General features: G+C 41.4%; 1 protein-coding gene across 2 annotated transcripts; it reads left to right on the forward strand.

Annotated features, from left to right (window-relative positions):
- The first annotated feature begins 1,365 nt into the window (after positions 1-1,365).
- On the forward strand, positions 1,366-16,735 carry LOC127635586 (hippocampus abundant transcript 1 protein-like). 2 transcript variants are annotated; one of them, XM_052115721.1, is made up of 12 exons: positions 1,366-1,670; positions 5,171-5,269; positions 6,732-6,794; positions 7,030-7,157; positions 7,259-7,373; positions 7,939-8,157; positions 10,348-10,461; positions 11,096-11,167; positions 11,498-11,610; positions 12,368-12,465; positions 13,914-14,068; positions 14,185-16,735. In XM_052115721.1, exons 1-12 carry the CDS (start codon positions 1,554-1,556, stop codon positions 14,398-14,400), a joined length of 1,509 nt encoding a protein of 502 aa, XP_051971681.1. In that variant the 5' UTR covers positions 1,366-1,553; the 3' UTR covers positions 14,401-16,735. The 2 variants fall into 2 exon arrangements, with proteins under 2 accessions (XP_051971681.1, XP_051971682.1); XM_052115722.1 differs by having other exon boundaries at positions 14,188-16,735.
- The last annotated feature ends 10,166 nt before the right edge of the window (positions 16,736-26,901 follow it).

Here is a 26,901-nt window from a genome sequence, read left to right on the forward strand (position 1 = left end):
CAGCCCTTGTGAGTCCCATCACCTGAGCATCCACCAAACAAGAATATCTGCTTAGCAACCACTGCAAACGAATGGTTACATCTATAAAACAAAAGACGAAGAGTTTCAGATGGCGAGAACACATACTAGAGTACCCAAGAAGAGCCTGAGCTTGACAATACAAATTCAGCTCACGGCAGTTTTGAACAGATGGTGCAAAATTACATTTACCTTTATTTAAAGTGATCTCCATCGCCTGTGCACCAAGTCACGCATCCACAAACACTCTGCTAAATTTGTACAAAAGAAACTCTTTTATATGTTTTTCTAACCTGATAAAGAGAGATCGCAAATACCAAAAATCATCTTATCCAAAGTTAAATAATTTTTTGTATGGGCCCTCCCTGCACTTTGAGAAGTACTGTCCTCTGCTCCTTTAGCTCGGTTTTAATTTCCATTAAAAGCTTTTGCACATTCTGTTTGAAAAGAAGTACACAAATGATTAAAATGTGATTTTCACAAATGATTAAACCTGTGCATTCACAACATTAACTCACCACAGACAGCAACTGTTTGTAAAATGAACCATCAGGTATTTCAGTATTTTGCATGTTATTATAATCCTTCCTGCTTTTTCATTGAAACTTGAACACATCTGTGGATCATTTTGCTTCATTTTAATATAAATGTTGTTATATTTTATTTGTTATCACTGTACAATATGATTGTATTAATTAACATTAGTAAATACATTCCTATATATTTACTGTGCATTTTCACATTGAGAATTAATGTATTCATGCAAAAGCTGAAAATGTTGCTTTCAGAGGCTTTATATGGAGTTAGGATGAAAATAAGGTGCATTTCAAACTGTTCTGAGACCAGTGCAGACAGACAGCACACTGGAGGTGAAGTCATCCACTAAATAGGGAGCAAGGGAGCATCTGGGAAACATCAAGCATCAAGGGAACATTGTATTTTCTGTTTATCTACAGTTGATGTTTCAGGCACCTGTTGCAGAAGAGAGTCACACCCTCTCTCAATGGCACACTTGGCTCATAGGAGGTTATAGTAGCTTGTAATGAGATGAAGTATCGCCCTCCAAAATAATCTATCAGTCTGAGCCTTGGTAACATCCTCTGAAAAAGGCAAGCATCGTCTGATAAGGTAATAAACTGTGACGTGCCTCTGTCATTTGCCCAGTGAGAAACTGGACAATCATCCTGAGTCCAGATCAGTAGAGACCATCATCTTCTATGGTCCACGTGCATAAGAGAATCATATGAGGCTGTTTCAGGAACAGCTACTTGCTGTTTCACACCGCAACCGCAGGGAGTCGCTGTTCTGCGCGCTGCATTCACGTATTCATCATCAACAACACATGCAGGAGATACATTGATACAAGTGTGGCACCCATTTATCGGCGTACTGTCTGTTTTTACTGGATTGAAAGAAGAGAAGAAAAATATTGAATTCTTATTTAGCAGCTTTCACGGCTGAACCCGGAGTTAAAGCTGGAAGGAGGCGGCGGATCGCAGATATGCACGCAGCAGGATGGATTTTATGTAACTCAAATGCAACGTGATGAGATAACGATGAAGATGATGATGATGGCCCAGGGCGAGAAAGATCCGAAACATACCAACCAAGTCGTACTGGTCAAGAGAATTATTATGAAGCATGACAACCCGGTAAGTCGTGATATGCATGCTGCTGTCATGTGTGTTATTAACGTGTTATTACATGTCAAGACTCATTCATTGGAGCGCGTCATGTCGACAGCACCTGTTTAACGCATTTAATTAAATACAATGTCTATTTAGACCATATTGTGGCCTATAGTGTCGATATATAATCATCAACACAATTTTCCAAACACGTATGCGTTTGAAACCACCTCGGCCACCTGGTAAATCACACTGTTTTGTTATTTTAACAGGGATTTTATCGTAGTTTCTTCATGTTATGTGTCGTTAAATGTCTGGTTTGGTCATTGTAACGTTTCTGGTTGCGTATTAACGCGTGTCATGTGTGACATTTGTCGTTTTGAACGGATAAATGGAAGCCGAAAGAGGCTATTTTAGCCAGCGTTATTACGTAACTCGACAACAGAACTGACGCACGCGTCCCTCTCACGAGCGCAGTCTGTTGTCATGGAGATCTCGGAATCTTCACTCATGTATTCATTACATCACTGGGGTGCTCAGTGTTACATTTGTAACCGTGCAAATGTTTTTATTTCTAAGTGTCACTGTAATATCAAACGCTTGTGTTCTAATCAGGGGCGGATCTAGAAATGTATCCATGGGGTGGCATAAAGACTATTAGGGGTGGCAACACCAAAGCAAGTGTCCATGCCTAGTTCTTATGGATTAAGATACCAATCTCTATTAAATCTTTATTAAAAACATGAAAAAATATTAAACATATTAAAAAACCATTGTAACCGCTGAAATAAGCCATATGAAAGCGAACATTAACCCAAAGTTAGGCCTACATTTTTTTTATTATTATTCAGTAGATGAACACATAGATGAGCACTTTAATTAAGAACATGACTGACTGGTCTGGAAGTGACTTTTTACCTCTAGTTTTTAGAGGTTCCGGGTTCTAATTCGCACTAGGGGTTGCATAGACTAGTTTACTACATCTAAGCTAGTCGATGCTTGTAGTCGACTAGTCGCTCTCCACAAGATTTATAAAAGGTGTCTGTAGGAAATACAGCAGATGTGATACTGTTGCACAGTTTTAATAAAATGGTGTTTACGATGAGATAACGTAATGGTTGATGTTTTTATTTCCATACGATACGTTCATATTCAAAAAAGCGCTTATTTTCCCCATAGTTGTGAAACTATTACGCACGTTTCCATGGCAACCTATAGGACCCTACACACAGGCTATCTGATGCCTGATGACATTTTTAGTATGTTGATTTTTTTGTAATATATATAATTTCCCCCAAATAAAACTTTTACATATAATAAACCAAAATTGCATCTGCATCTGTACATTAGAGATGTGGAACACTCAAGCCAGATCGCCTGTGAAAACACACACAGGTCAGATGAAAAAGAACTGGAGATGTTTCGACTGGATTATACACATACCTGGCGAAAGCAATTTCAAAAAGTGTTGAGGACACGTCTCATCTGTCTGCACCCATAATGGAAATCAGTGTATCTAATAATCATTCAGTGATGACTAAGAAACAACTGAGATATTAATATTTTACCTCTTTTTTTCCATGTATCTGTCCATGTTGTCATTGTTGTGGTGTGCGTGGGTCAACCCGTGCCATGAGTGCTCAAACACTGTACACTGTATGTCCGTGACTGGCCATTGATATGATCTATTATGCTATTGGGTGCTGATGTAATCTATCATGCGATTGGCCGCTGATGTAATCTATCATGCGATTGGCCGCTGATGTAATCTATCGTGCGATTGGCCGCTAATGGAATCTATCATGCGATTGGCCGCTGATGTAATCTATCATGCGTTTGGCCGCTGATGTAATCTATCGTGCGATTGGCCGCTGATGGAATCTATCCTGCGATTGGCCGCTGATGTAATCTATCATGCGATTGGCCGCTGATGGAATCTATCATGCGTTTGGCCGCTGATGTAATCTATCGTGCGATTGGCCGCTGATGGAATCTATCCTGCGATTGGCCGCTGATGTAATCTATCATGCGATTGGCCGCTGATGTAATCTATCATGCGATTGGCCGCTGATGGAATCTATCATGCGTTTGGCCGCTGATGTAATCTATCATGCGATTGGCCGCTGATGTAATCTATCATGCGTTTGGCCGCTGATGTAATCTATCGTGCGATTGGCCGCTGATGGAATCTATCCTGCGATTGGCCGCTGATGTAATCTATCATGCGATTGGCCGCTGATGGAATCTATCATGCGATTGGCCGCTGATGGAATCTATCATGCGTTTGGCCGCTGATGTAATCTATCGTGCGATTGGCCGCTGATGGAATCTATCATGCGATTGGCCGCTGATGGAAGCTATCCTGCGATTGGCCCCTGATGTAATCTATCGTGCGATTGGCCGCTGATGGAATCTATCATGCGATTGGCCGCTGATGGACGCTATCATGCGATTGGCCCCTGATGTAATCTATCATGTGATTGGCCGCTGATGTAATCTATCATGCGATTGGCCGCTGATGGAATCTATCATGCGATTGGCCGCTGATGGAAGCTATCCTGCGATTGGCCCCTGATGTAATCTATCGTGCGATTGGCCGCTGATGGAATCTATCATGCGATTGGCCACTGATGGAATCTATCATGCGATTGGCCGCTGATGGAATCTATCATGCGATTGGCCGCTGATGGAATCTATCATGCGATTGGCCGCTGATGGAAGCTATCCTGCGATTGGCCCCTGATGTAATCTATCGTGCGATTGGCCCCTGATGGAATCTATCGTGCGATTGGCCGCTGATGTAATCTATCATGCGATTGGCCTCTGATGTAATCTATCATGCGATTGGCCGCTGATGGAATCTATCATGCGATTGGCCGCTGATGTAATCTATCATGCGATTGGCCGCTGATGTAATCTATCATGCGATTGGCCTCTGATGTAATCTATCATGCGATTGGCCGCTGATGTAATCTATCATGCGATTGGCCGCTGATGGAATCTATCATGCGATTGGCCCCTTATGTAATCTATCATGCGATTGGCCGCTGATGGAATCTATCATGCGATTGGCCCCTGATGGAATCTATCATGCGATTGGCCCCTGATGGAATCTATCATGCGATTGGCCCCTGATGGAATCTATCATGCGATTGGCCGCTGATGGAATCTATCATGCGATTGGCCGCTGATGGAAGCTATCCTGCGATTGGCCTCTGATGTAATCTATCATGCGATTGGCCGCTGATGTAATCTATCATGCGATTGGCCGCTGATGGAATCTATCATGCGATTGGCCCCTGATGGAATCTGATGGAATCTATCATGCGACTTACAGTGCACTTATTACAGGGACAATCCCCCCGTAGCAACCTGGAGTTAAGTGCCTTGCTCAAGGACACAATGGTGGTGGCTGTGGGGATCAAACCAGCAACCTTCTGATTACAGTTATGTGGTTTAGCCCACTAAATCCAATTGGTTGATCTCTAATTAATAATGCTTTGTTCATATTGATGATGTTCCAGGTCCAGCAGGGTTTTGGGAAGCCCAGCGTGTATCACGCTGTTGTGGTCATCTTCCTGGAGTTCTTCGCTTGGGGTCTCCTCACAACGCCAATGCTTACTGTGAGTCCTGCGTAGGACGTATGTCAACTTCTTATGCATACTGTATGCTTATTTCACACTGATCATGTTAAATATTGTGCATTATTTCGACTCATTCCTCCTTTTCTAAAAAACGAAGAAGCAAAAATCGAGGTACAGTGAGGCACTTACAATGGAAGTCAATGGGACCAATTTTTGGAGGTTTAAAGTTTTAAAGCAGAAAAGTGATGCTTATAATTTTATAAAAGCACTTACATTAATTCCTCTGTTAAAATTGGTGTATTATTTTAACAGTAAAGTTGTTTAAATCATAATTTTACAGTCATTTTAGGGTTTGGTAACAAATGGGATGGGATAAAATATCGAATTTCATAATATATCGCGAATCAAAAAAATGACTAACCACATCGCGGCAAAACTCAATATTTCTAAATTTGAAATATTGTTTTCTATGCATGTGATCGTAAATAAAATGACCCGTCAAACAGCATAATCTCTTTATCGCTTCATTTTACCCCTAGTGCACTTTTGTTCTACACTGTTTACAGGGTTCACACAAGGTCCTTGAAGTGCCTGAATTTAGCTTTTAGAAATTGAAGTTCTGGAAAACCTGGAAAATATGCTTGAGATTAAAACGGACCATTTCTTCCATGTAATATGCCGCACTCCACTTTCATTGTATAATGTGAATATTAATATCCTCTTTGTTTGTAAAAAGAAATGTTATTTTTAATAACAAATAGCACAGATGCGCTTAAGAACCAAGACTTCTCTCTCTTTTAAGTGAATGAACAGAAACACCTGTGCGAGTCTGTGAGATGCACACTCTTAAAGTGACAGTACCATTATAGCGCTTGTTATATAAATTAATGTAAACTTAATGTTATGGACCTAAGGTCCTGGGTAGCTCAGCAGGTGAAGACGCTGACTATCACCCCTGGAGTCGCGAGTTCGAGTCCAGGGCGTGCTGAGTGTCTCCAGCCAGGTCTCCTTAGCAACCAAATTGGCCCGGTTGCTAGGGAGGGTAGAGTCACATGGGGTAACCTCGTCGTGGTCGCTATAATGTAGTTCTCGCTCTCGGTGGGGCGTGTGGTGAGTTGTGTGTTGATGCCGCGGAGAAGAGCGGGAAGCCTCAATACGCACTAGGTCTCCATGGTAACGCACTCAACACCATGTGATTAGATGCGCGGATTGACGGTCTCAGACACGGAGGCAACTGATATTCGTCCTCCAGTTAGTTAGTGATTTAATGACAGTAAAATCATATAAACACACATATTGTTTACGTCTTGTGTCTACACTTTTGAAACAGTGAGTATTTTAATGTTTACAGATTAAACCCCATTGACTTGCATTGTAAGAGTCTCACTGGAACACACATTTGTGCTTTTGTAAAGAAAATGAGGAACGAGTCAAAATAAATTTTTGTGGTTAGCAGCTCATAAACTCTTAATAATTGTTTGTGCATTTTTCCTTTTTATAGGTTTTACATGAAACATTCCCCAAACACACCTTCTTAATAAATGGCCTCATTCAGGGAGTGAAGGTAAGTGTTTATTAAATCTGTTTAATTGGCCGATATTTGGGCATTTTGAGATTATCGGCATTGACTAATATTAGAAAATCTAAACACATACACGTTTTCTGTTTACAAATGTTCGGAGTAAATTGTGATCTTATTTAAATGATGTATAATGCTCTATAAACACATCGGCTATTAATAAACCCTTAGCAGACTCATTGTCATGCTGATTTTGTCGACTGTTGTTTTTGTTCATCAGGGTCTGCTGTCATTCATGAGCGCTCCATTAATCGGCGCTCTGTCAGATGTTTGGGGCAGACGATCGTTCCTTTTGGTCACGGTGTTCTTCACATGTGCTCCTATTCCACTCATGAGACTCAGTCCGTGGTAAGTCGGTGCACGGCCTTGCCACACAAAATAAACAAATTTTCCCATGTCTCGTTTTAACGATTGAAGGCGTCTCACTCATATGTCTTGTCGTTTTTCAGGTGGTACTTCGCCATGATATCTGTGTCCGGCGCTTTTTCCGTCACCTTCTCGGTGATCTTTGCTTACATCGCAGACGTGACGGATGTACGTGAGAGGAGTACGGCGTATGGACTCGTAAGCAACTTTCTATTCCTATTGAAAGTTCCTATTGAGATATTTGCAGACTTTGGTATCTTGGAAAAATGTCCCAAAAGTCCTCGTGGTGGCGTAGTGACTCAATCCGGGTGGCGGAGGACGAATCTCAGTCGCCTCCACGTTTGAGACCGTCAACCCGTGCATCTTATCACGTGACATGTTGAGCGCGTACCGTGGAGACCTAGTGTGTGTGGAGGCTTCACGCTATTCTCCGCGGCATCAATGCACAACTCACCACGCGCCCCTCTGAGAGCAAGAACCACATTATAGTGACCACGAGGAGGTTACCCCATGTGACTCTACCCTCCCTAGCAACCGGGGCAATTTGGTTGCTAAGGAGACCTGGTTGGAGTCACTCAGCACGCCCTGGATTCAAACTCACGACTCAAGCGGTGATAGTCAGCGTCAATACTCGCTGAGCTACCCAGGCCGCCCCTCAAGAGTACTTTTAAATGTTCTGATTCGGTCTTCTTGACCCAGTTATATGCACTGCTAAGTGTTCAAAGTTATTAATATTTTGCCTGTGTCATCTGTTTTATTTCAGGTTTCTGCGACATTTGCGGCGAGCCTGGTGACGAGTCCTGCCATCGGCGCATACCTCTCGGCCAGTTACGGGGATAATCTGGTGGTGCTGTTGGCGACGCTCATCGCTCTGGCCGACATCTGCTTCATACTGCTGGCCGTCCCAGAGTCACTGCCGAATAAAATGAGACTCAACACATGGGGAGCGCCCATATCCTGGGAACAGGCCGATCCGTTTGCTGTAAGAACTTTCGATATTGGCCTAACAACCAGACCGATACAGATAATTAAATATAAAAGATAACCTCTAATATATTTTATTATAATTATTTGAATAATTAAAAAATGATTTAGGTTTATTTTTGGGGCCTTTCGAATTTAAAGGGACAGTACACCCAAAAATGAAAATTCTCTCAATATTTACTCACCCTCATGAGATACCAGATATGACTTTCTATCTTCTACTGAACTCAATTTAAGATTTTTAGAAGAATGTTTCAGCTCCAATGCAAGTGAATGGTGACCAGAAAGCTCCAAAAATCACATAAAGGCAGCATAAAAGTAATCCATACAACTCCAGTGGTTTAATCCATGTCTTCAGAAGTGATATGATAAGTATGGGTGAGAAACAGATACATATTTATGTCCTTTTTTACTATAAATTATCCTCCCTACCCAGCATATGCCCGAATAATGGAATTGCTAAAAACAAATGAAGAATGTAAAAGTGAAAGTGTAGATTTATAGTATTAAAAAGGACTTAAATATTGATCCGTTTCTCACCCACAGCTATCATATCTAAACCACATCTAAAGACACTGATTTATCCACTGGAGTCTTATGGTGCGTTCACATACAACGCGGAAATAAAATTCGCCTCGCATTGCTCGCGCGAGTTGGACCGCTGGATTAAATTTGTGTTTAAACTAGCATTCGCACGAGTAAGTGCGAACCCGCAAGTATTCCCCGCTCTCTTCCGGAAAAGGACAGGAGGAGGGGCTTCTACGACAACTTATCTTTCCGCCATCAACCATGACCGATATCACAACGATTGCTGATCTGTATCTGTTGTGGAAGTCCCAGATATGTTGACGTTGTGTCATACAATTCCGGGTGCCCACATACACCGCTACAAACAATTTATCATCCATTGCTACTACGTCAGTACGTCAGTGACATCCGGACGATCTCAATGCTGATAGGCTTTCGCGACAACGCATCATGCGGATATTTCGCTCGAGTTGAAAAATCGTGCTTACACGCGAATGAAGCGATTTCTCATTTTCGCTTCACCCCATTCGCTTCATTCGCCACCCGCCGCAAATTTGCATTGACTTTGGTTGTAATTACGCCGCGCGAAACGCTCGATTTGCGATGTATGTGAACGCACGGATTACTTTTATGCTGCCTTTATGTGCTTTACATACATTACAGTGAGACATAAGAACGATATAAAACAAGGTAAGCGTATAAATACACATGCAAATAATAGGACACGTAACAGAATAGATATTACAGAAGATATATATAGAGTATCTTCTGCATGGAAATTAGAGATAATGTACGTGCAATTGATGTTTTCTTATTTTGTATTTTTTTTTACAGTCTTTTTTTTACAGTCTCTGCTCTGATTGGTCCGTTCTAAAGCATTCACTCTAAACTCCTCCTTTCAGAGAGCATACTCTGCTCTGACTGGTCCGTTCTGAAGCATTCACTCTAAACTCCTCCTTTCAGAGAGCCTACTCTGCTCTGATTGGTCCGTTCTAAAGCATTCATTCTAAACTCCTCCTTTCAGAGAGCCTACTCTGCTCTGATTGGTCCGTTCTAAAGCATTCATTCTAAACTCCTCCTTTCAGAGAGCCTACTCTGCTCTGATTGGTCCGTTCTAAAGCATTCATTCTAAACTCCTCCTTTCAGAGAGCCTACTCTGCTCTGATTGGTCCGTTCTGAAGCATTCATTCTAAACTCCTCCTTTCAGAGAGCCTACTCTGCTCTGATTGGTCCGTTCTGAAGCATTCATTCTAAACTCCTCCTTTCAGAGAGCCTACTCTGCTCTGATTGGTCCGTTCTAAAGCATTCATTCTAAACTCCTCCTTTCAGAGAGCCTACTCTGCTCTGATTGGTCCGTTCTGAAGCATTCATTCTAAACTCCTCCTTTCAGAGAGCATACTCTACTCTAGAGATAACCTGCTAGAATGGTAGAACGCACCATTACGGATTACTTTTATTATGCTGCCTTAATTTGCTTTACACACATTACAGTGAGACATAAGAATGATATTAAACAAGGTAAGCGTATAAATACACATGCAAATAATAGGACACGTAACAGAATAGATATTACAGAAGATATATAGAGTATCTTCTGCATGGAAATTAGAGATAATGTACGTGCAATTGATGTTTTCTTATTTTGTATTTTTTTTTACAGTCTTTGCGTAAAGTCGGGCAGGACACAACAGTTCTTCTCATCTGTATAACGGTGTTTTTGTCGTATCTCCCCGAGGCAGGGCAGTACTCCAGCTTCTTCCTCTACTTGCGTCAGGTGCTTATTTATTGTTTTTTGCAATATAGTGTATACTGTAGATTCTGTATTTATGTGTTTGCCCTCGTGCCCTGCTGCCCCAGTTAAGCAGCATTCAATCTTTAATTACTGGTTTATCCTGCAGGGTAATTTATGCAATAACTGGGCTCAATATGTGCTACTGTTTAACAATCCTAAATGATTAATTACCTCACATGACCTCACATCTCAGGCTGGGATTATATTTGCTGCAGCACATTTCAAATTACATAAAAGACCTATTTTACATGCAACTTATGATGAGTAGGACTAAGTATGAGTATGAATAGCATGCTAGCATACTACTTGTTCTAATATTGCAGTATGCGTTATGTATCTTATATAATGCCTACTATAATGATACAGTAGGTAGTGTACAGTATATACTGCACAGCATGTAGTATGCTAGTAGTGCATTCTGAACACAACCAGTGTCTTGTCAAACGTATGCTGTTCTAGTTTGAGGTTGTTTTGAATTGTTAGTGGCATTCAGTCCGACTGTTTGCAGCGGTTAGTTAGCTCAGTGACGGCTCATTACTGGACAGAACCCAGTTCATTTGATTCAGACCCAGTGGTGCACACTGATAGCGATGCCTTCCCTCTCTCTGTCTCTCAGGTCGTTAACTTCTCACCCAAAACGATCGCCGTGTTCATCGGCGTGGTGGGAATCCTCTCCATCGTGGCGCAGGTATTTAATTGAGGCAATATTCTTCACTCTACTTTATTACTCGTGTCATTAAGTTGCAGAGGCGCCGTGTGAAATTGGCTCTCGCAGACGCTGTCTAATTGAATTGGATTCCTTTAAAAGTTCTCAGTTTAACGTAATGAAATAAAGGCAGCGCTGCAATGAGCGGAGAGTTGTTGACACTTGTTGCTTTGAAAGCTGCTTCATTTAAGTAGAAGTAGAAATGCACTTCATTTTTATTAGTGGCAACTTAAGCAGGTTTTCCCAGAGTTTTATGTCATTCAAATCAAACGTGACGATACATATAATCATCTGTCACTTTGACTTTGCCAGACGCTGTTTCTCACTTTATTAATGAGGACCATCGGGAACAAGAACACGGTTCTGTTGGGTTTGGGTTTCCAGATTCTGCAGCTGGCCTGGTATGGTTTAGGATCAGAGCCGTGGTGAGTATTTCCAAAAATCAGGCCCTTTACACCTTTTGGTCAAAATCAATGGATCTTAATTTTTCCGTAGTGGCACGCCAATAAACGAAGTATACTTTGGCTTGATATGGGCTGTGTGATAAATAAAACATTCGCAATATATGTGCTAGATGTTGACCGATATATCGGTTTAACCGATTAATCGTTGCCGATACTTGCTTTTTGGAAATATCGGTTATCGCCAAAAATATGCCGATAGTTGCCGATAGTTTTTATTTATTTAACTCCTCCGTGTTGCTCTGTGGCCAGCGCTGGAGGATGCTACAGTATCTCCACATGCGCTAGGTCTCCATGGTAACGCGCTCAACAAGTCACGCGATAAGATGCGCGGATTGACGGTCTCAGACAAAGAGGAAACTGAGATTCGTCCTCCGCCACCCGGATTGAGGCGAGTCACTACACCACCACGAGGACTTGGAGCGCATTGGGAATCGGGCGTTCCAAATTGGGGATAGAAGGGGAGAAATCACAGGGGTGTTTCCACCACCTTAGTTATCGGTATCGGCATCAGCAAAATTCAATATTGTTCGACCCCATGTTTCTGATACTTAAAATGCTAAATTCTCCTAAAAACACACTGTAAATATAAAGTGTAGACACAAATGGCGTATACCTGAGGACTTGACACTTTTCATGATTCGTTTATTGTGGCAATAAGGTCAACACGTGTCCAGAAACATTTGTCATTTTTCATGATGTCATGTTTGATGCAATTTAGGATGATGTGGGCGGCCGGCGCGGTGGCAGCTATGTCCAGCATAACATTCCCCGCAGTGAGCGCTTTAGTGTCACGCAGTGCAGATCCGGATAAACAAGGTAAATCTGCTCACTTTTTACAACACTATTATATTTTAAAAAGCACCTATTATGGTTCTCAAACAAGCCTAATTTTGTTTTAAAAGTCTCATATAATAGATTTACATGCATCCAAGGTCAAAAAACACTTCAATTTGCTCATAATTTAAATTGCAGCATTAACTTTTTTTCCCAGTGTCAGAAACGACTTGTTTAATGATCCGTTCTGAAGCATTCACTCTAAACTCCTCCTTTCCGAGAGCCTACTCTACTCTGACTGGTCCGTTCTGAAGCATTCACTCTAAACTCCTCCTTTCCGAGAGCCTACTCTGCTCTGACTGGTCCGTTCTGAAGCATTCACTCTAAACTCCTCCTTTCCGAGAGCCTACTCTGCTCTGACTGGTCCGTTCTGAAGCATTCACTCTAAACTCCTCCTTTCCGAGAGCCTACTCTGCTCTGACTGGTCCGTTCTCAGAAGCATTCCACGCTTAAACTCCTCCTTTCCGAGAGCCTACTCTGCTCTGATAGGTCCGTTCTGAAGCATTCACTCTAAACTCCTCCTTTCCGAGAGCCTACTCTGCTCTGATTGGTCCGTTCTGAAGCATTCACTCTAAACTCCTCCTTTCAGAGAGCCTACTCTGCTCTGACTGGTCCGTTCTGAAGCATTCACTCTAAACTCCTCCTTTCAGAGAGCCTACTCTGCTCTGATTGGTCCGTTCTGAAGCATTCACTCTAAACTCCTCCTTTCCGAGAGCCTACTCTGCTCTGATTGGTCCGTTCTGAAGCATTCATTCTAAACTCCTCCTTTCAGAGAGCCTACTCTGCTCTGATTGGTCCATTCTAAAGCATTCATTCTACACGTGGGGTTAATACAGGAAGTAAGTCTGGAATGACTAACGACTCATTTCAGGTGTTCAGAATTGGTTCTTTCATTTGGGTGTCAATAACTAAATACATTTATGAAACTTTGCAGACTTTTTTAACATTCACAAACAGCTCTATAACACACTACATGAAAGGTAATATTTGAAAAACCATAATAGGTGCTCTTTAGCTTTAAAGACAACATGAAATGCATTTGTTATGTTCTGACATAATGACATATTTAAGAGTGAAACGGAATATTTTGTAAAGTAGGACGGGACCTGATTTTACCTGATCTGGATTTGATTGGATGGGGCTTTGATATTACTGGTTTGATTTTGCTCCGCCCCTTTGGCCTTGATGACATCAGCAGAAAAGGAAAGCTATTTCCGAGGCGGAGACAGTTATTTCATTTGATTACAGATTACAAAGGCAAACATTTTCTTTGGAATAGCGTGCACTGATGCATTGTTCACAATGAAAACGTGTATTAAGAAAGTAAGTAGGGTCAGTTCAAATGTCATGTTGTCTTTTATAGTTTCAATCTGTGCTATTTAGAGTTTATATTGTGTATATAAGATGTCTGTGTTTGTTTATTTTCTCAGGACTGGTTCAGGGAATGATAACCGGAATTCGGGGTCTCTGCAACGGTTTGGGTCCCGCGCTGTACGGCTTCATTTTCTTCCTCTTTAACGTAGAGCTGAGCGGAATTACATCGATTGAGCCTGGCTATGCAATCCCCCTACAGACCCCCACAGAGGTAAGCGTTCATCTATACTGTCACTCTGGCTGTTTCATGGGAAGACTTTGTTATCATCTTGTGCGATATGTCCTTCCTCTGATCTGGCTTTCTCTGATTGTCTGTTTCTGGCGTAGAAGACAGCAATCCCTGGTCCGCCATTCCTCCTTGGCGCCTGCACGGTGGTGGTTGCGTTTGTAGTCGCTCTGTTCATCCCAGACGACCCAACACCGCCAGCGTCTTCCTGCCCGAGCCGTAAGACCAGCACGAGTCTGGCGGGAGCCCACACCAACACACTGCTGCCGGGGAGCGACGAAGACTTCGAACCTCTGTTGGAGGACAGCAATGTGTGACTGATTCCAGAAATGAAATGATGTTTGGAATAGAGAAACGAAAGCATCAAAACATCACAAACCCTCCCCCGTTCAGAGACTTACATTTTGGAGCGTGCAGTATTTATTTTGTCTGTTTTATTCTGATTTATCGGTTTTGAATGGGTATCGGTCACAAACCGATATCGGCTTTTATTGAGCATTGTACATCGTTTTACTTTAAATACACAACTGAATCAAAACTCTAAGGGCTTGATAATTGGGATCAGATATGCCGTTGTGGAAACAGAGGTGCGTTCTGATTGGTTCTCGAGGAACTTAAGTTTGATTGGTACTACTGGAGTTACAGTCCAGAGCTCTTCATGTATATAGATCTTCGGGCGAAGTGCAGTAAAGTGTGTCGTTGATGGAGCTCGTGGTGACTTGAAGCTTATCGTTGTAGTTGGCGAGATGCCGTGGTGTCCGTACACAAGCCTTAAAGTCACATATCCTGAGTGGAATGAAAAGGTCTGAATAGATTAGAAATGCATCCGATTGCAAGTGCATGATGAGTATTTGTGGTGATCTTAACCAAAGCGAAGATATTAGTGCACCAGAGGTTTGGCCTACAGTAGTTACTGATGCTAGCATAGTTATTTAGGCCAGTTGGTTGTATCATATGGACACAAGTTGCGTGAAATGTGTGTGTGAGTAGGTAAACATTCTATGCAGCAGTGTAGGGAAAAGTCAAAATCTTTTGTCTCAAGATTTAGTCAACTTGAAATCAAAACTGACCCCATTTACTAGAGATAGACCGATATATCGGTTTTACCCATAGACTGTAAAAAAAGATGGACGACGTCCCTTCGCTCTTTTCCATTGGTGAGAACTGAAGCCGCCAGTGTCCCGACATGGCGCTGACATCTTGGGACTTGAGTCTGCGCAGTTGCGATTTCGGGACCAAACCTGCGCAGTAGTGAGCAGGAAGTAAAGCCGCGAAATCAAGGCCCCGCCCTCACTCTCGCTGAATCAATCGCAAGCACACGCCCCTGCACTTTTGACTTATGACGGTGTGAAATAATTAATTATAGAAATTTAGATATTACATTTAAAGCTCCAATCTCCTCAGTCCTCCGAAGATCCTGAAAAAAAGTCAGTTGGTGCTTCAGTGACTACTTCGCTCAGAGAACCTGTCAATCACAGCTGTCAATCATGATGTCACAGCAGCGTTTTTATAGCATCAAATAACTAAAAACAAACTTATTTTGAAAACAAACACTTGAAATGACATCAACGTGATAGAAACGACAGTAAATGACAGAAACTATCTTTGGAAAAAAGATATGTGAAGTGTAATTGAATTGTTTAGTTGGTCTCACGTCCCGTTGAATAACATGGGGAGGCGGGGCTTATGACCTATACTAGGACCAGTCACCGGGGGGCGATCGAGACGTTTTGGCTTCACTTTTGAGGGCTTGTGCGACACACTTGGTTTTACCGATTAACCGGTGGCGATTTTTTTGCAGAGAGTGGCCAGTTGTTTTTGTTTTTTTTACATTTATTTATTTATTTTTTTATTCCTCTGTGTTTCTCTATGGCCAGTGCTGGAAGACACAACATATAAAACGGATTGGTGCTATAGTATAACAGCGGATACAAACAAACAAAATATGAACAATCACGGACCTCATGGGGATTTAAATTTAGCATCATTGATAATATTCATCCATATTTGTATCCTCACTTCAATGCATATTTTGTTATTCTGATTAAATCAGATAAATCAAGTATTTTAAATTGAAGTGAGGTCATGCAAAATAAATAAATAAATAAATACTATATGGAAACGTGCACATCAGCACATACCGTCAGCACATACCCAAGTTCTCCGACTTCATCTGGTGAATATAAAGGCAATAGAAAGCTCAATTTGGTAAATACTTAATATAGAGCATTGTAATGGGGGCAAGTCTCTGCCATTTCAAAATAAGAGTCCCCAATGTGTTATCATTATTAATCCCGCGTTATGCATCAAATCTTAATTTTTATTGGGAATTTGGTTGAACGACAAACTGCATTCAGGATTTTATTTATATTATATTTTAGACTTGGAGTCTTTGTGTGTTGGCCCCGGGGACAGATTACCGACCGGGCCAATGGGGCTAGTGCCCAGGGGCCCTTGACTACCAGGGGGCACTTGACTGCTTGATTTAGGAAGTTTAATGGGTTGCGAATGCCATTTCATGTTGACTTTACGCTTGTGCTCAGAGAATAATGGTGCATTACTCATGTTTAACTACATCTGGTCTTTTAAATGGTACAATATTACTGTGACAGGGCGGAGGGTGGGTCGTGATTGCAAACACCCGTCCCCTAATAAGCTAATCAAGCCTCAGAGAGGGATAAAGGCCGAATGGAGACGGCAGTGGGACAGAGAGAGAGAGATTTACGGGCAGCTGTCCGACACCGGTGTGTGTGTGTTTGTCTTTTTGTTCAACTTTCTTATTAAACTATTATTTATTCTGTCAAGCCGGTTCTCAGCTCCTCCTTTCCCTTTAATACCTTTACACTGGTTACGAAACCCGGGAAGGAGGAGGGATGCCGTAGTTGAGTTCTCGGCGCTACCATCCACCCCAAAGGAGCAGCCGCGGCCATCCACCGGGGAACGGAGGAGCCCGTCCGCCTGAGAGCGGACGAACGGCCGCCAACCGCGAAGGGAGAAGGGGCGTCTAGCCGACCACCTGGAGCAGTCAAGGCCGCTGCCAGGGGCGGGGGAGTCCCCTTCCATCCACCGTCCATTAGAGGGTGGAAGAGTGGCCGAGGACCAAGCTATGGCATATCCGAGAAATTAACCAAAAAGACAACCACACAAAGGTGTCGGACAGCTGTCAGTAAATCTCTCTCTATGTCGCACTGCCATCTCCAGTCGGCCTTTATCCCTCTCTGAGGCTTGATTAGCCTGATTAGGGGACGAGTGTGCGGAATCACGACCCGGCCCCGCCCTCCACCCTGCCACAAGAGCTTAAAATATTACATTAGAACTTGAAATTGTACCTTTTAGTTTCTCACTGAAGCTACACTTAAAACATTTATAATTAAAGGAAATTGTTTTTTAGTAGCCAACATCTACGTACCAGCTACCTCATTTTTGGAGGTTTTGACTTTGTGGAATGACGTGAGAATTTGACTTAAATGTATTTTTTATATATGTTTTTTTTTTTTTTTTTAAATGTATAACCACATTCCATTCATATAGATTTGTGCTTCTCATACAATAATCAGGGTTCCCACAGACATAAAAAACTTGGAAATATCAGGGAATATAAAAAAATGGTGGTTTCCAGGCCTGAAGATGTCATGGAAATGTATAAAGTGAACTCATGTTCTAGTTACACTCAGCTCTGCGATATTTAAGCGAGTAGAAATGACACTTTGGGGGTCCCTCCAGATACCACAAACAACTGGAAGTCATGAAACAAATCATGGATTTTCATTGGTTAAAAGTTGTGAGAACCTTAATGTTTGTAAGTTCCCAAATTCTGCTCTCCACACCCTTCCATCGTTTATTCGATGTGTTTTTCATTGTGGAAACTCCCAGGCATATTTATCATGCAGTAAAGCGAAGCGTGAAGTTCGCAACTGCGCATGTGCGAGTGTGTTAATAACAAGATGGTGGAAATTGACATTCCACGGTGGATTTGGCTTCGGTCCTGGACCGACACGTGCACTTTGGGTTTTGTATATACAGGAGAAAATGTGCAAAGCAGATGTGATGTGCAACAGCAGATTTAAAAATGTAATATAACGACTGTAAAGTATTGCATATGCATTGAATAGTATTTAAGACATTTGTACATGTTGCATATGTAATATATTTGGAACCGATTACGACACGTCACTCCAAATAATATGTCGACAAATGTCTCTTGCCGGTTCGTGTTCGGCGATGGAGACAGCAAAGCACGTATTCACGAGCTTAACTGAACACGTGGAGTATTTGTTTGTCCTTTAAACACAAAGACACAAGCTGCCCGAAGTGTACAAATGTTCATTTGTAGTATCTGATTATGACTGTAAATAACGAGTACGTGGTACAGCTGTAATAGCTGTTGAAAATGTACAGGAACCCTTATGTTCCTGGTGCAAATGTTGAATAAACAAGAGCCATAGTGTGACGTCATTGTCTTGTGTAATAATTCTTTGGCCACTAGAAGGCGCTAGTTGCGTGATGATGACTGCACATGTAAACAAAGCTAATACCAAGCTACTATGTTAGTAGCATGGTATTTTGGACTCTGTATCATATAATATGAGAGTATTATTTGAAAAAAAAAAAAAAAATCCTTCCATGTATTATGATAATACTATGGTATTTTTTGCAGTAACATGGAATAACATGTAAACACCAAATTAATTACATAGCCTAGTAATTTTTGTAAGGGCAGATTGTTTTTAAAGGAATATTCCGAGTTCAATATGAGTTAAGCTCAGTTGACAGCATTTGTGGCATAATGTTGATTACCACCTAAATTAATTTAGATTCATCCCTCCTTTTCTTTAAAAAAAGCAATAATCGAGGTACAGTGAGGCACTCACAATGGAAGTCAATGGGGCCAATTTTTGGAGGGTTTAAAGGGAGAAATTTGAAGCTTATAATTTTATAAAAGCACTTGCAGTAATTCTTTAATGCAAAAAGTTAAAATGCATGTATTATTTGAGCTGTAATGTTGTTTAAATCATAATTTTTTATAGCCATTTTATGGTTTGACATTACATCGTCATGGCAACGAAGTTGTAAAATTGTCTATAACTTCACACAGATGTGGTCAGTAAGTGATTTTATGACAGTAATATCATGTTAACACACACATTGTTTATGTCTTGTGTCTATACTTTTGAAACAGTGAGTAGTTTAATGTTTACAGCTTAAACCCCATTGACTTCCATTGCAAGTGCCTCACTGGAACACACATTTGTGCTTTTTTTAAATAAAAGGAGGAACGAGTCAAAATATATTTTTGTGGTAATCAACATTATGACACAAATGCTGTCGATTGAGCTTCAATTGTAGTGAACCCAGAATATTCTTTTAATACAACAGTGAAACAATATACAGGATTCCCATGGTCTGAGAAAACCTGCTAATAGCAGGGAATTTTAATATAGGGATTTCCAAGCCTGGAATGTCATGGAAAATGACTATAATAAATATACATGTTTGTAGTTATGCTTTGCTCTAAAATATTTAATTGGCTAGAAATTGGTCTTTGTAAATTCGATAGCTATGAAATGAATTAAAACTCCTGATCCATTAATCCAAACCAATGGAAAAACTATGGAAATGATTTGATCAATAAGCGTGGGAACCCGAACTGTACATCATTCTGTAATTTAGCACATTACATGTGCTGTCAGTAGACTCGAACAACAACATTTTTTTTCTGAATGGACCATTAACCATATCAAATGTACAGTATTTAAGCTACTTGGATACAAATGTGAATATTATTACTATTATTATTATGTAAAATTATTATATGAAACAATATACATACATCACTATGACCAAATTACATTATTTAATTATGAATGCTTCACCTTTAGATGGCAGTGTTGATGTTTCTCTGAGATGCTGTTCAGTTTTGAGACCTTTCTGGTGTAAATACTGCTGCCTTCCACAAGATGTTTAACGGTCCTTGAAACCAAGACTCTGCTTCATTGGGATATTTGCATTAAGGTAGATACATTTAGGTTTCATGACGATAACTGGCGGCCAAAAGATATGGAAAGAAATTGGTAATTGGTAAAAAAATTCAGAACTTCTTAAACTACTTCCATGTTCAGCAATGACAGCTTTGCAGATTCTTGTTATTCTAGCGGTCAGTTTGTCCAGATACTCATGTGACCTTTCACCCCACACTTCCTGTAGCACTCGACCTTTCACTCCACACTTCCTGTAGCACTCGACCTTTCACTCCACACTTCCTGTAGCACTTGACCTTTCACCCCACACTTCCTTTAGCACTCGACCTTTCACCCCACACTTCCTGTAGCACTTGACCTTTCACCCCACACTTCCTGTAGCACTTGCCCTTTCACCCCACACTTCCTGTAGCACTCGACCTTTCACCCCACACTTCCTGTAGCACTCGACCTTTCACCACACACTTCCTGTAGCACTTGACCTTTCACCCCACACTTCCTGTAGCACTTGACCTTTCACCCCACACTTCCTGTAGCACTTGACCTTTCACCCCACACTTCCTGTAGCACTTGCCATAGATGTGACCGTCTTGTCGGGCACTTCTCACACATCTTACAGTCTAACTGATCCCACAAAAGCTCAATGGGGTTTAGATCCGTAACACTCTTTTCCAATTATCTGTTTTCCAATGTCTGTTTCGTTGCCCACTCGAGCCTTTTCTTTTTCAAAAGTGTCTTTGCAATTCTTCCCATAAGAGTCTTCCCTTTACTGATTTACATTGTTACGACCCCTAGGGTTGTTTAAGGGTATGAGGGGGTCACATTTTAATTGTAAATGGATTTACAATTAAATTGTAAACATTGCTCACGACTGTGCAGCAATGCACAGCTCGAACCACATCATCAAGTTCGCCGATGACACGACCGTGGTGGGTCTCATCAGCAAGAACGACGAGTCAGCATACAGAGAGGAGGTGCAGCGGCTGACGAACTGGTGTAGAGCCAACAACCTGTCCCTGAATGTCGACAAAACAAAAGAGATGGTTGTTGACTTTAGGAGAGCACAAGGTGAACACACTCCGCTGAACATCGACGGCTCCTCTGTGGAGATCGTCAAGAGCACCAAATTCCTTGGTGTTCACCTGGCGGAGAACCTCACCTGGTCCCTCAACACCAGCTCTATCACCAAGAAAGCCCAGCAGTGTCTCTACTTTCTTCGAAGGCTGAGGAAAGCACATCTCCCAACCCCCATCCTCACTACATTCTATAGAGGGACTATTGAGAGCATCCTAAGCAGCTGCATCACTGCCTGGTTTGGGACTTGCACCGTTTCGGACCGCAAAGCCCTGCAGAGGATAGTGAGGACAGCTGAGAAGATCATTGGGGTCTCTCTTCCCTCCATCAAAGACATTTACAAAAAACACTGTATCTGCAAAGCAACCAGCATTGTGGACGACCCCACACACCCCTCACACAAACTCTTTACCCTCCTGCCGTCTGGCAAGAGGTACCGAAGCATTTGGGCCCTCACGGCCAGACTGTGTAACAGCTTCTTCCCCCAAGCCATCAGACTCCTCAATACTCAGAGACTGGTTTGACACACACACGTGTCCTGAGTTGCACTTTAATTACTGTCACTTTATAACTGTCTGCTACCTCAATAACGGCTATGTGCATAGAACACGATCTCATTGTATGTTATGTTTACATTTTTAGAAACTGTCATCTTTTTGCACTACTGAGTACTGGTCGGCGCTGCACTGTCTATTGTCCTGTTCATTGTCAGAAATTTGTTGTACTGTCTCGTACTTTGCACATGTTTGCACGTGCACTTTATATAGGTATATATAGGTAGTTTATATAGGTATTTTATTTTGTTGTGTTGTCTCATGTGGTCCTGTGTTGGTCCTTTGTTGTTTTTATGTAGCACCATGGTCCTGGAGGAACGTTGTCTCATTTTGCTGTGTACTGTACTAACTGTATATGGTTGAAACGACAATAAAAACCACTTGACTTGACTTGACTTGACTAAGGTGTGTGTTGGGTTGGCAAATGACAAAGCAACCAGGCAAGTAAACTGTATAAAAGGTAATTTATTCGGAGTTGTATCACCGTAACGAAAAGTCAAAGATAACTGAATAGGGTGTTTACAGGTTGTGCAAAGAACATACTAATAATGAAACCAGAGGGGAAAAAAGGACATGAGTTGAGCCAAAGTAAAGAAAGAATCAAAACAAAATAATTCTAACTTATTTTTATAGCCCTCTAAACTCAATAAAATGTTAGTTCAAACAAAACGCAAGAAAGAAAATAAAACAGGTCTTCAGCGTTGGAAACGCCAATGTCTAAACTATTCTGCCTGCTCTAAAAAAAAAAACACCAAAAGTACAGGGGTTGGCACTCACTCCTAACCTAAGGTGTCTAATACAAAATCACAGTCTACGTGGTGCAAGGTGTATGTCCTTGGTTAGATGTATACTCTGGTTAGATGAGCAGCGAGTTATATAAATAATACTAATGAAAAGTCACATAACCACGAATGGGTAACGAGTGACTTTGTCAGTATACATAAAGAATGTACAAGGTCACAAAGAACCAGGGACTATACACAAATTCAGAAGCTAACAAGTAAAGCTGTCATCAAATGAAAAAAAGCTCCAAACACATGGATTCAAACAGCTTTTAAAGGGAAGGAAGGGCCATCCATTGGTGGAGAGTGGAGATGATGTCATCAAGGTAATTAAGATTGGCAGCCCAGATAACCAATAACAGCAACCTAATCAGAGTGTGTAAAAAGAGAGGGAAACAGAGAGGAGAACACAAAACAAGCATGCATACACATACATGCATAGGGATGTAACATACATGAAACTGGTGTTGAGCGGGTAGAATTCAATGAAGCCGTCAGCGGAGGACATGTGAGGCGTCTATTTCTCAAACTAGAGACTCTGATGTACTTCTCCTCTTGTTTAGTTGCACATCTGGTCTTCCACATCTCTTTCTGTCCTTGTTAGAGACAGTTGTCCTTTGTCTTTGAAGACTGTAGTTACAAACACAAAGACAACGTTCAGCTTCATTTACATTTGATGCATTTGGCAGACGCTTTTATCCAAAGTGACTTACAGTGCACTTATTACAGGGACAATCCCCCTGGAGCAACCTGGAGTTAAGTGCCTTACTCAAGGGCTCAACAGTGGCATCTTGGTGGTGCTGGGGCTTGAACCCCTGACCTTCTGGTCAGTAACCCTGAGCCTCAACCACTGAGCCACCACTGGGCGCGTTACCATGGAGACGTAGCGTGTGTGGACACTTCACGCTATTCTCTGCAGCATCCAAGCACAACTCACCACGCGCCCCACCAAGAGCGAGACCCACATTATAGCGACCACGAGGAGGTTAACCCATGTAACTCTACCCTCCCTAGCAACCGGGCCAATTTGGTTGCTAAGGAGACCTGACTGGAGTCACTCAGCACGCCCTGGATTCAAACTCACGACTGCAGGTGTGATAGTCAGCGTCAATACTCGCTGATATACCCAGACCCCCAAGAAAATGTCTTTTCAATAATTCTATCCTTTTAGAAATATAATGATACTTTTTTACAGGCACACATTTGCACATACAAGCATCAAGCACCAGCAAACCCATATACCCGACTGTATTCTGGAAATTAGCCCATCCAAAATCAAAATCGCAAACCATATTTATAAGCACCTTTGAGGTTGTTTTATAAAAATAACAAATGGACATGTGTGAATAAACACTGGTTTTAACTTTGTAACCAACCCCAGCTAATCACCATATGCTGTTTTAATCACCAGCATCAGCAATTTGTGGCTGTAGTAAAGCTAAATGAAGAGAAATGGAGAACTGTTTTAAAATACATATTCCATCTGGGTCCTTAAAACTCCAATTTTAATGAGAAAAATAATTTTACAACTTTGCACAACTGTAAATGAACTGCTAGCGTGGCTTTACTTTTAGCGTCCTGCTAAGATGTGGATTCAGTGTTTTATGAGCTCAATGCTTGTTTCATAACCTTCATTAGTACTAACATTAGGAGCTAAATTAATTGCATTGGGTCAAACGAAGAGATCTGGGAGTTTCACCTCCATTCTAAGGGATTTACGGCAGATGAGCTCGACCGAAACCATTTCTCTAACGATTTTCTTTCTAGAAACTCTGTTTTTCTTACTCCAGCAAAGGTTTGAGACTCTCGGGCACTATTGAACAGTTTTAGCATTCTCTGGGTAATACAAATAACTTATAACTCACTTTGGTTGCGTCACGTCATAAACGCAGCGTTTTTAGGTCACTGTGTCAAGATAAATGTAGTTTGAAACGTCTCGAGATCCTTGCATTCAGAATTGCACTTTGCCAGCTGTATTTGAATGCAAGAGCGAGACTCATCGTGTGCTGTCAAGCCTGAGTGTGGTCAGCTGGAGTTTTGCTTACTGCCCCCTGCCGAAGGGGACACGATTAATTGCATAATCTGTTTACGCGTTATTTTTTCTACGATTAACCACACTTAACCATGAGTGCATACTCCAGGTAGGGGAGGAGGTATTGCCCCAAGTGAAGGAGTTCAAGTACCTCGGGGTCTTGTTCACGAGTGAGGGGACAATGGAGCGGCAGGTTGGCCGGAGAATCGGGGCAGCGGGGGCGGTATTGCACTCGCTCTCTCGCACCGCTGTCACGAAAAGAGAGCTGAGCCGGAAGACAAAGCTCTCGATCTACCAGTCAATTTTTGTTCCTACCCTCACCTATGGTCACGAAGGCTGGATCATGACCGAAAGGACTAGGTTGCGAGTACAAGTGGCCGAAATGGGCTTCCTCAGAAGGGTGGCGGGCTTCTCCCTTAGAGATAGGGTGAGGAGCTCAGTCATCCGTGAGGAGCTCGGAGTAGTTGCGTCGAAAGGAGTCAGTTGAGGTGGTTTGGGCATCTGGTAAGGATGCCCCCTGGCCGCCTCCCTAGGGAGGTGTTTTAGGCACGTCCAGCTGGGAGGAAGACCCAGGATTAGGTGGAGAGATTACATCTGCACACTGGCCTGGGAATGCCTCGGGGTCCCCCAGTCAGAGCTGGTTAATGTGGCTCGGGATAGGGAAGTTTGGGGCCCCCTGCTGGAGCAGCTGCCCCCGCGACTTGACTTCGGATAAGCGGTTGAAGATGGATGGATAACCACACTTAATGACCATGTTAAATCTACAGCCCTAGTTATAAGTTAAATAAAAATATACAGTATTTTCCATATCAACTTGCTGTGTAAATATAACTAATATGGTTACAATTCAGTCTGGTGCATGGCGCGAATAAAGCGAGTGCTTCACAATCTTATGATTTAGTTTATTGACTAACATGAGATATGATATTTATAGTCTGTTTTGGGGTTGCTGATGAAAGCATTTGCATGGGGATTTGGATGAAATGAACTAGCTGCGTCACGGTACCCGGCAGACGACATGGCAGGACCTCCAGATGTGTTAAGCTCACTGTGTTAATTACCTTCCCAGGTGATGAGAGACACTTCTGACTCTAATGAGGCTCCTGGCAACTTGTTGTACACAAAGTCCTGCAATGGCAAAATAAATAAATAAAAAGAGACAGAAATAGGAGAACCAATGACATCTTTGCAAACACTACTCGAGGATGTATTATATGGTAATGACTGCTGGGGTTAAAGGCGTGTTATTAAGAGATATTTTAACAACAATGAATGTTTAATGAATGACCCAAAACGAACATGTGAACTTTGCATTATTATTGATATTAATTAGTGGTGTTTGCTAAGGCAAGCATATCAGTTATTATTGCTCATACTTGGGATTGTGAATCCCATAGACTTACATTGAAGGAGGTTCTTGAGTCATATCAAGAGACCAGAATATCATAGAAACATGGGTGTGTTTTTTTTTAAATCTGGGCTAGTAATCAACCACCTAGCAACCACACAGAGGACCCTAGCAACCTAATAGTAATTCACAAAAAACACTCAGAAAACCTTAGCATCTCCATAGCAATGCATTGGCATCCATTTACAGCACCCTAGTATCATGGTGGAAAATTTTGCACGGGCAGGTACAAATCACATTTTGTTCAGAAAATGTTTAAATCTAGATTTAATATTGATTATTATTGTTGACTGTTATTATATTTGCATAAGACATTATTAAATAAACCACAAGAGCAGGTGAAAAAAAAACAGATGACAAATGTTTTATATTTCAATCATATGGTATTTTGTTGTTGCTGTTGTTTAATTTCGTCTCGAGTCTCATCTTCACCTTTCTACATCTGAAATAATAGATCCTGCCATGAAAAAAAATGTAAAGGGTTATCCTGACTTTATATTGTACATTTGTGAATTATAATTGTGAGATATTAAGTTACAATTACAATATATAAAATTGCAATTACAATATACTGTATAACTTGTAATTGCAAGAAAAAACTCACAATTGCAAGATATTAGCTAGAAGGAATTATGAGAAACAAAGTTGTGCTCGCAAGATATGAAGCTGCAATTACAATATATAAACTTGCAATTTGCTAGATATACATTTGCAATTACAATATACTGTATAACTTGTAATTGCAAGAAAAAAGTTGCAATTGTGAGATAAAATTCCAATAACAAAATATAAACTTACAATTCCAAAAAAAGAAAGTCACAACTGCGAGAAATAGACAAAAGTCTTAATTACAAGTAACATTGCAATTACAAGAAATAAAGTCGCAATTACAAGAATTAAAGTTGCAATTGCAAGAAATAAAGTCGCAATTACAAGACATAAACTTGTCACAATTGCGAGATATAATGCTGCAAGATATAAAGTTGAAAT

The sequence above is a fragment of the Xyrauchen texanus genome, chromosome 43 (genome assembly GCF_025860055.1).
Source record: "Xyrauchen texanus isolate HMW12.3.18 chromosome 43, RBS_HiC_50CHRs, whole genome shotgun sequence".
In the NCBI taxonomy this organism is placed as follows: domain Eukaryota; kingdom Metazoa; phylum Chordata; class Actinopteri; order Cypriniformes; family Catostomidae; genus Xyrauchen; species Xyrauchen texanus.